General features: G+C 39.0%; 1 protein-coding gene across 1 annotated transcript in view; it reads left to right on the forward strand.

Annotated features, from left to right (window-relative positions):
* The window catches only part of wdr11 (WD repeat domain 11), a 153,299-nt gene that overhangs the window by 114,180 nt on the left and 28,423 nt on the right, over positions 1-10,696 (forward strand). The window contains exons 19-20 of the mRNA XM_016567154.1: positions 1,241-1,306; positions 3,597-3,777. Coding sequence (XP_016422640.1) covers positions 1,241-1,306; positions 3,597-3,777 — 247 coding nt within the window. The remainder of the gene's footprint in view (positions 1-1,240; positions 1,307-3,596; positions 3,778-10,696) is intronic.

The following is a 10,696-nucleotide window of genomic DNA, read 5'->3' on the forward strand; positions in this document are numbered from 1 at the left end:
CAAGGCAGCTAAGACTTGGGGAGTGGAAAATGCATAACAATACACGAGACTAAAACAGAAAACACGGAATGGCTCGGTAAGGCAGCTAACACTTGGGGAGTGGAAAATGCAGAACAATACACGGCCATCTGAACAGGAACTGAGAGAGTGTTAAATAGTGTGTGTAATGGCTCTCAGGTGAGCGTGTGAAATGTGACGGCTGTGTGATCAGTGAATTCAGCTGTGTAAGTGCAAGTGAATGATGGGAACTGTAGTCCGGAGTGACATGTAACAGACTGTGTAGTGTGAGAGTCAATGTAATGGTAGAATGAAATCTAGTGGCAATCGGCCGGAAGGCCACGGACCGGATTCGTGACAATATCAACTAGCGGTCATTCGAGTATTAGTATTTCTGCTACTGTAAATATTTGCTAACACTTTATTTTGATGGTCAACCAACAGATAAACTGACTATAAGTGTCTTTGCAAGTACGTCAACTTATTCTACCATACTAGATTCTATCATTCTTGAGCATACTAATACTCTAATGAGAGTTAGTTGGCATGTAGTTGCAAAGTTGCTTATAGTCGATTGATTAAGGGGACCATCAAAATAAAATGTAACCATATAAAACATTGCATTTTTTTCAGTTGGAGTATAAAGCTCACATCAATTAATTAGCATTAGCTCCACAGGAAACACTCAAATAACACTCAACATCTAACCACTCAGAAGCTGTAGTAAGATACTGTGCAGATCTTAAATAAACAATGTCAAGATATGATACAGTCCATTATTCTGCAAATGAAGTAGATTTAATATGGTGTTCATTTTGTGTTATAAATAATCATACTCTTAAACTTATAACCACAAATACGTAAGTATTATGATGTATTATAACTGTTGTTATGATTATTCATGAGTTGATATAACATATTAAAGTTTTTTTATAATGCATTATGCATTCATTATAATGCCTTAAGGATACCCTTATAATGTATTATAAATACGGGCTTCATAGAAAGTGTTACCCAATTGTTCTGTAATTCAGGTATGTTTATTCAGGGAAATTTATTTCACTTCCCAAAGAAGTACCTATAAATAAAAGCAGGGACAAAATTATCCTCAAATGGCTCACATTAAGCTTTTTAAAGAGCCATGTTGCCCTGTCTCACATTATTTTTTTATTCATTTTTGTTAATGTGTTTTATTATTATTATTATTATTTCACTGAGCATCCAATATTTTCTTCCCACTTAGTGACATCAAAAGCGTTCTCCAGGATCCAAATCTGAACTTGCTACAACGCTGCCTCCTTGTGTCTCGGTAAGTGTCAGTACAGCAGGGTTGTGCACAATTTTAATTGAGAATGCATTTCGATTAATTTTCAGTGTTAGAACCTTCTTGTATTTGTTTGTAATTATTCCTATTTAGGGGTCACAGTACCTTTGATCCTGGAACCCTATTGTATTTAAGATTTTATGTTTCTTTTTCTTTTAATTTTTCTGATCCCTAAAAGTGTCAGTACCACAGAAACCATAAATCATCTTAATAGATAACTTAATAGAATCATTAAAACTCCACCAAGTTAGGAGTCTCCCGCCCCCATTATTCAGGCTCGTGCTCACACACATCCACACACTAGGTGGCACTACAAAAAAAAAAGTTCATATTTTGGTTCGTATTTCTGGAACTGTAATGGAAAGTCACACACTGACTTAAATGTTCAAAGCTCTCACAATCCAGACAGGTTGTACTTTACCTCTTTTCTGAGGTGGATGTTTTCAGTCCTGGTTCTGCACACTTAATCTGTGAGACAGCTTTGGCACCGTCTAGACTGCTGGAGCTGGAGCTGGTGCCCGGCCAAGTGTGGCAATCGTTCAGAACCTGCTTGCATTTCCACTGGCAGAGAGCAGAACCGTCTACGTCACCAACATATGACCAGAATCGCTTGTTATCTCTTGCAGAAGGAGAGCGTTGGTCTCTTCTGCCGACCACTGCTGAACTGACACATTTAATTGTTGTTGTTAATTTTAATTTACCTGAACTCTGGCGGCTTTTAAAAATGGTGCCTTTCAAACTGTGGTCTGTAGTAGAAGCTCCGCCTACTCACGTCATAGGTTCACTTGTTCGAGACCAGCAAGGTTTCAGGGCCAGTTTGGAGCCAGGATGTGGGGACCAGCTCAAGATTTTTTTGAGGGGGAAAACACAGCTCAGTTCCCAATTGGGCTCTGGCTCCAACACCAGCCCGGGTGAAAAAGCGGTATTAGAAAACTGTAATGTATACACTCAGTCAGACTGATAATATAAACAGAAGTCTGCACACAACTCTAGTGGTAGTTTGCAAAGTAGTCGGGTGTCATGAGCAGCAAATTATAACTTCACTTCTCTCTCTTTGCCAAGGGTTTCTAGCATACCAACAAGAGATCAAACATGAAGACAATAAACTCACAATCGTGATAGCATATGGTTTATCTGTGTTCTTAAAGCCATCTTGGGTATTTTTATAAGAATAAAGACTATTGAAAAAGCAAGGCTAATCAACATATCATTTAACACAGTATAGAATACTATAAAATAATATATCTGAAGGCCGTCTCTCTGTCAGCCTTCAGTCCAGACCTGAATAAAATTAAAACTGCTTCGAGAAGTTTTCTGTCTCAGGCAAAGAAGCAAAATCGAATGATATTTAATGGACCAACATTTTCTTGTTTGAACAATTGAACACCTAAGAACACTTTATTTTAAAGAACACTATTATTTACCCTAGACTCTGCAAAACAGAGCTAAACTTCAACATGTAATGCATAGATTCAAATTTTCAATACTTATTTGTTATTTATTGTTTTTATTTTATTAATTTTTATAAAGATATCTGATAACAGTTAAAGAAGCAAAATCGAATGATAATTAATGGAGCAACATTTTCTTGTTTGAACAATTGAACACCTAAGAACACTTTATTTTAAAGAACACTATTATTTACCCTAGACTCTGCAAAACAGAGCTAAACTTCAACATGTAATGCATAGATTCAAATTTTCAATACTTATTTGTTATTTATTGTTTTTATTTTATTAATTTTTATAAAGATATCTGATAACAGTTTTGTGGACCTTAATGGTGTTCATTGTTTTGCGTGTTTAGACTTTGTTTATTCGTCTATCCTCCCTTCCTTCCTTCCATACTTCCTTTAATATTTTCATGAGTCACATAGACTAGAGTGGACAGATGCAAGATCATGCAAGATCAAACATTCCATGCAAGATCAAGCATTGCATTTTACATGGCAAGACATAGATAGCCTGTCTAGAATGCTGTGAATACAGATGAGGAGTGATACAAACAGTGCAGCATCCCAGTGCTGTTAAACTAAACAGCTTCACTTAAATATCATACTGCTTGTTATCTCAAATTAATGGAATGTAACAATGTTTTTGGCTACCAATAAGTGGAGTGTATAATATTTAAAGTATTTTAATTTTTTCCACAGTCAACATAATTCCTTTTTTTTTTTTTTTTACAACAATGTCAAATATGTGAAAAAAAATGTGTGTATAATAGCTTCTAACTCTCTTGACAGCAGGAAAAGCCTCATTCATTTTTTTTTTATTAGGCTGTTTGGTGATGAATCAGACCTTCAGTTTTGGACGGTGGCTGCTCATTACATCCAGTCTTTTGCCCAGAGCTGCCAGCCCAGCGGATACGTCCCAGAAGGCCAAACACCAGCTGAGGGCCCTCAGAGCAGCCACCTGGACATTTGCCACGACATCCTATGTGAAAGCTCTTTCTTCCAGGTATGAGCTGCTGACAGTTCATGTACTGAAAGTGTCATGAAACCCTAAAACACATTTTTTGAGATGTTAACATATATGAACAGGTTGCACATCAGTGAAAACAACTTTAGCAGTCATTATGTCTATTATTAAGGTAAAAGTGGTTATTTTTTCATTTTCGTTCTTCCGGTTGAGCCTACGTCACGGAAAGTGACGTATATGCATTAATCTGGAGTGGTGATTGGCTGCCATGGCTGGAGAGTACTTCTACGTCATCAGTTTTCAGAGCTTTTTTCAGTATTATTCATGAGAGTGAACTCTTAAGATCCAACCACTGCGCTGTATTATGCATGAGGTTGTCTTACAGCGGACAATTCAAATCTCATGCAACAGCTTCCGCGCTCAGTCAACCTCTGTAAACATGACCGTAACAATATTTAATATGTAACAACACGTGGAGCGCGCATGAGAGAGCAGTTTCTGTGCTGAACGCCACGACGAGTTTAACAACACTCGCTGCGTGGATCATAGTTCATATCCGGACCGGAGCAAGCGTTTCAAGTTTATGTGAACATATTTCATATTCTCCTGTGCTCCAAACATGAACCAGCACGAGCAACATATCATGTCTTCAAATAAAAGATGCAATAAGGGCATTTGCTGATACAGCGGCAGCTGCGGCTCGTCTGATCACGAACGCGATGACACGACGAATTATTGTGATACACAGCAAATGATACAGACCAAAAAAAATTCAAAGAGGAGTAAACAGAAAGTAACTGCCTTTATTCTTTCTGTTTTAAAGATATGTTAATATTCATGTGTCTGTATAATGAGTGTGTTGTAGGTCTGTGTTTTATTGGTTGTTTTCTCCCCTCTCCCCACCCTCTACACTACCATTTTTCAACAGTTTTACACACCCATTTCTGGAGTATTTTTCAGATCCAAGGTGTGAAAGACCAGTGCTGAAACGGGGGTTTCATGACACTTGAACAACACATTGTTATGGATATTATGGAAGAGAATATTATAGCCGCAGCACCAACTAGAGAAGAATGTCTTTGTCCCCCTGCTTGGTGTTCACCCCAAGTGACCTCTCCACTGTGAAATTAATTGTGTGTTTTTAAATAATACTATTTCAAACATATTTCATGTAAATTTAATCTATAATCACTCTCTGGGGCCAGAGTTGCCTATTACGTTAGTGTCCACAAGGGGGATGCCACAGTCCAGCACGCAGGCAGGTACACGCAGGTGAACTGCTCATATTTGATGTAACAGGTGGAATGATATTTATGTTTTGGTTGCAGTGCGAGTGCATGCCAGGTGGTGACAGGCACGGGGGTGTTGGGGGTCCAATAGCCAAGATAATTTTGACTCAGTCCAGAACACGCTGAGCAATGTAGCCAGTCAAGTCAAGTCAAGTCGCCTTTATTTATATAGTGCTTTTAACAATACAGATTGTGTCAAAGCAACTGTATGGCATTAATTAGGAAAATAGTGTGTCATTAATTCAAAATGACAATAGTAAACACTCAATTTTCAGTTAAAGACAGTTCATCATTGAATTCAGTGATGTCATCCTCCAGCTCAGTTCAGTTTAATTAGTATCTGTGCAATCAAGTCGACGATATCGCTGGAAATTAAGTGTCCCCAACTAAGCAAGCCAGAGGCGACAGCGGCAAGGAACCAAAACTCATCGGTGACAGAATGGAGAAAAAACCTTGGGAGAAACCAGGCTCGGTCGGGGGGCCAGTTCTCCTCTGGCCAGATGAAACCAGCAGTTCAATTCCAGACTGCAGCAAAGTCACATTGAGCAGAGGACTCGTCTGGTTCCTGTGGTCTTGTCCCGGTGGCCGTCTGAGACAAGGTCTTAAGATGTCAGGCGCTCTGGCTCCCGGTAAACATTGGACTATGGTGGCTGGTGTCTCTATTTTCACGTTCCGTACAATAGAATCGCCAATAACTAGAGCACTTTGATCAGGTTTCTCAGTGGGTGCGTCACTGAGTGGGGAGAACCTGTTTAATGTTTTGATCGGAACGGAAGAGCGGTATTTTGACCCGCGACTATGCCGCCTCACAGTCGCCCAGCTGCGGAGTCTCTAACCGGAACCGAACAATGTACAGGACTCCCTTAGCTAGTCGCATCCAAAGCCGTATCTAGAGCCCTCACATTCTTACTGTCCTCAAGAAGCCACTACTCACCGTGATTGATGAATGATTCTGACTTACCACTGTTGTTTGATGAACTCGTGAAAAAACGGAGCGAGAGAAAAAAAGAAAATGGCAATAGACGCGAATGGAAACGCAAATGACAAGCTAACCAGCTAACGAATGCTAACGCGCTGCACTCGCGGTTTTAGAATAAAAGCGAACAATCAAATAAATCAGATTAGTTTGATATATAATATTAGAAATAAGGTGGGAGTTAAGTTATATTTTAACACTTTAAACAACAGAGAGTGATAGTAAGATAGCGATTCAACAGAAAAGTGGAGCTACAATCACAAACCACTCAGCAGCACGACAGACAATCAAGCTGCCACTGATTGGCAGCTGTAGTGATTATATTAAAGGGAGCACTCTTTGCTTGCTTTTTGTATTTAATCTATTCACAATTTGAATAAAAGTTTTAATAAATGAGTTTTAGGTACCCCATGTAGGAGATTTAATGCAGGTGCAGTTCGGGTCACAGTTTTTAATGTTGGGTATAGGATTAAATTAGGGTTGCTGTCGGATAACGTGTCGGGTGTTCTGTCAATTACTGCAGGTGTGAGAAGTCGTGACCAGTCCAGACCAGTCGTGCTGCTGCATTCTGCGCATGATTGGAAGTACAGCCAGAAGGGCCTGGACAAGAATTTATGTAGCATGCTCTGTTGGGAAGACCTGACCTGCCTGATCGAGCTGTCTTTACAATGTGGTCAGCTGCTCATTAAAGAATAATTCTTGATGAGCCTAGCTGAATGGTAAAATCATGCTGTAGAGTTGGAGTGGCAGGGAAGACAAAAAGCTCCGTCTTTGCCAGGTTCAGCTGCAGGTGATGTTCCTTCATCCATGCCGAGATGTTCGCCAGGCAGCCTGAGATGCATGCAGCTACTGTTGGATTGTCTGGTTAAAATGAAAGATAAAGGTGTGTCATCAGCATAGCAGTGGTAGGAGAAACCATGTGCTTGTATAATGGGTCCCAGTGATGTAGTGAATATGGTGAAGAGGAGGGGTACAAGAACTTAGCCCCAAGGAAACCCTGTGGCCGGTTGATGTTCTTTGGATACCTCTCCTCCTCAGGAAACCCTGAAAGACCTACCTGTGAAATAAGATTCAAACCAGTGGCGTGCTGTTCCTGTGATGGTAGACAGGAGAATCTGATGATTTTCAGTGTCAAAAGCAGCAAATAGATCCAGCAGAATGAGAACTGATGATTTGGAATCAGCTTTCGCTATATGCAGGGCTATAGTGACCGAAAGTAAAGCAGTCTCAGTTGAATGGCTGCTTTTGAAATCTGATTGGTTAACGTTCAGTTGGTTATTCTGTGAAAGAAATAATGTAACTGGGTCTATAAACGTGTGAACCAAATACTCCTTTCCATTAGTATAACAAAGGAATAGCATTCCTCAAGGAACGTCTTGTAGATTGCAGGATCTCCAGCGGGTGGTCCTAACAGTATCTGTTGTTTGTAGCCTTTTTGTCTTCGGGTATAAAATTCTATCCCACAGACAGAACTTTGGGAGAAGCTAACATTCTTACAAGGGTTAAGATTGTTTGAAGGATGGAATGCTAACATCGCTACTGAAGAACTGATACATTCACGAGCCACCCAAACGACTGCTCAGCAAAATACAGTAAAGGTGGTGATACATGGGGCAACTTTTTAGGTTAGAAGGGGTAGTATGCACTGGCCTGTCTAGACAGATATTAATATGGATCATAAAGTGTCAATTGCTGTATTCACATCTAGAGATGAGAAATGGGTAGGTGAGGGAAGAGAGGATGACACTACAGAGGAAAGATGGGAGGGTGTAAAGGAGCGTAAGTTTCGCCTAAAAGTAACTTGTAGAGGAATTGGTGGCACACAGGTAGTAAGATGTAGGTTAAATGTAATAAAGAAATGATCAGAGATGTTTAAAGGTTTTACCAAAATGTTGTCTGATACAATTGCCTGTGTAAATTAAGTTGAGGTCATTGCCTGATTTGTTAGTGCTTGTAGTGGTAAGCCAATTGAGCAAGGAAGCAAGGAGTGAGTGGAAGTCTGCAGTGGAAGTCTTCTCCAGATGGATGTTGAAATCACATTGAGGAAAAATACACTTACCTGAGTTTATATATGTATATATATGATTGTATTCTTCAAAACAATCTTTTAATGTATTATTGGTAACACTTTAGAATACTGTTCCGTCATACTGTTCCATCAATAACTTCACAGGAACAAATGACTAATGCACTATTAACATTCTAGTAACTACTATTAACTAAAAAGAAACTCTGATTAACAGTTTAGTAAGTAATAGCGCTCAGTTGAAACTGGTAGTTCACTATTAGCTAATCAATTACTACTATTTTTTTTCATATATCCTGGAGAACTACTAAGAACTACTGTATACAGGTTCATTAATTAATGTGAATTATGCATAATTTATAATTAATTCTAAAGTGAAGATCATGGTAACCCACTAGTAATGACTCAAGTACTAACAATACAACAATACAACAAATAATTCTAAAGGAACTACTGATTACTTGGATCATAGGGATATAACAATATCAAAATCTCACGATACGATAATATTGTGGTATGAAGTCCACGATACGATATTTATTGCGATATTTAAAAAAATAAAATACAAATGAAGAATTGGAAAAATAAAATTAATATTTTATTTTACATTTTAAAGTTAAATTATTCTGTCTGATGCACTTTGAGAGTTCAAAATTAAAAGCTCCAACCCATGTACTTAAAGGTGCAGTAGGAGATCTTGGAAAATGCTAACTTTAGCCTGATAGCACTGAACGCGAATGTCCCACCCTCCCTGTAAATCGCCGTTCAAAGCCACGCCCCCTGAACACATATACGCATGCAGATCAGACGATCAGAGACAACATTACTACAATACATCATGTGTCATTAACCGTTGAGAAAACTTTATAGCACAGTTAGTAAACGTACTACAATACCAGGAAGGAAGATCAGGTTGTTGATGTTTGCCTGCCATTCTCGCTCCGTCTGCGCACGTGACCACGCTGATGACGTATCATTTCTGCGCGAACCAGGTGCGCAGAGGTATGCAAATACACATGTTGACAGGCAGGTAGGAAAGTCAATCAAAATGCTCGGAACGAGCATTTTGATTGGACGAACATTTCTTGGTCCTACGCCTTCCATAGAATATATAAATACAGATAAATGCATTTAGACCACTTAACTTAATAAGATTATGAGATGTATTATTTGAATGCATGGCCAAAGATATGTGTCTTTAATCTAGATTTAAACAGAGAGAGTGTGTCTGAACCCCAAACGTTATCAGGAAGGCTATTCCAGAGTTTGGGAGCCAAATGCGAAAAAGCTCTACCTCGCGCAGCGAAAACAGACTTGATGAAGGGATTAAGCCATATATTGTGACTCTTTTTGTATCTAATAGAAAATTTGATTTTTAAGTTATGTTTTTTTTTTCTTTTTTAAGTTGTTCATAAAGTTGTTGTTCAGGTATAGGTGATGTTAAATATATAATGCTCTTCTCCATCCAAGTTTTATTAGCGAGTGGGAGTTTATTGATAGTAAAATCTAGATTATTCCATATTGGTGAGTAAATATGTGATGAAAGAGAATGACCAGTTATTGTATTAGTTTCCAACCAGACTGTTAGTGTTGTTTGGATTTCTTTGTTAAGATTTAGATATGTTTTTTAATGGTATTGTTGAAGCGAGATAAGTCAGATATTGTAATTTCCTTGATTGTTCAAGTTGAATCCATGGGTTTTGAAAGTGATTATTATTGATAAATTTGGTTAAATTATGTAACTGAGCTGCTAGATCAGTGATCCACTTTCCTGCAGAGTTTAGCTCTACCCTAATCAAACACACCTGAGTTTGCAAATCAATGTCTTCAGGTTCATTAGAAAATCACAGGTAGGTTTGTTTGATTATAGGGTTGGAGCTAAACTCTGCAGGAAAGTGGATCTCGTGAGCCAGATTTGAGGATCACTGTGCTAGATGATAATATTGAAAATTTTTGTAATGTTCTTAGTGCAATTCTTGGTTTTTGATTTTTCCATTATTGTTTATTATGCTGTCAGGAATGTTAAAGGGGTCATATGATGTTGCTAAAAAGAACATTATGTTGTGTATTTGGTGTAATGCAATGTGTTTATGCGGTTTAAGGTTAAAAAAACACTGAATACACAGGCTGAATACCTCAAGCGTGTGACGGAAATGTTACGCCCCTTACCATACTGTGATGCCGTGTCCCGGCACAACAAGACAAAACAAAACCAATAAAACCCATTACAAACAAGGCATTTGTTGCATCCAGTGGGGACATAATTACTGATTATAATGACTTATACTGTCTTTTTACGCGTTGCGTTGGCCAGACTGTCCTTGCAAAGTTGGAACTGCCCCACTTTATAGAAACAGCCTTTGCAGAGACGCATTGTAGTCTACTCTACCAGGATCAGGAAACAGTACTCCATAAAATGCACATCTGAATATTTGGGTTGAACTGTTCTCGAACAGTGTTGTAAATACAACTTAAACACTTCTAGTTGTGTCCTCTTTTGGAAGGCCAAAGAAAGTAGTTTGCTTTCACAACGAAACACACAGCGTCACACTCGGCAGGCTAGAGTGAGCGGAGGCCGGCGGGCTAGAGTGAGGAACGGCCGGCGGGCTTGCGGCAACCACATGTGACAACCCCGGGCTGGACTCCGCTTCGTCCACGGTGAAAGCC

The sequence above is a fragment of the Sinocyclocheilus rhinocerous genome, unplaced genomic scaffold, assembly GCF_001515625.1.
Source record: "Sinocyclocheilus rhinocerous isolate Xijiao unplaced genomic scaffold, SAMN03320098_v1.1 scaffold552, whole genome shotgun sequence".
In the NCBI taxonomy this organism is placed as follows: Eukaryota; Metazoa; Chordata; class Actinopteri; order Cypriniformes; family Cyprinidae; genus Sinocyclocheilus; species Sinocyclocheilus rhinocerous.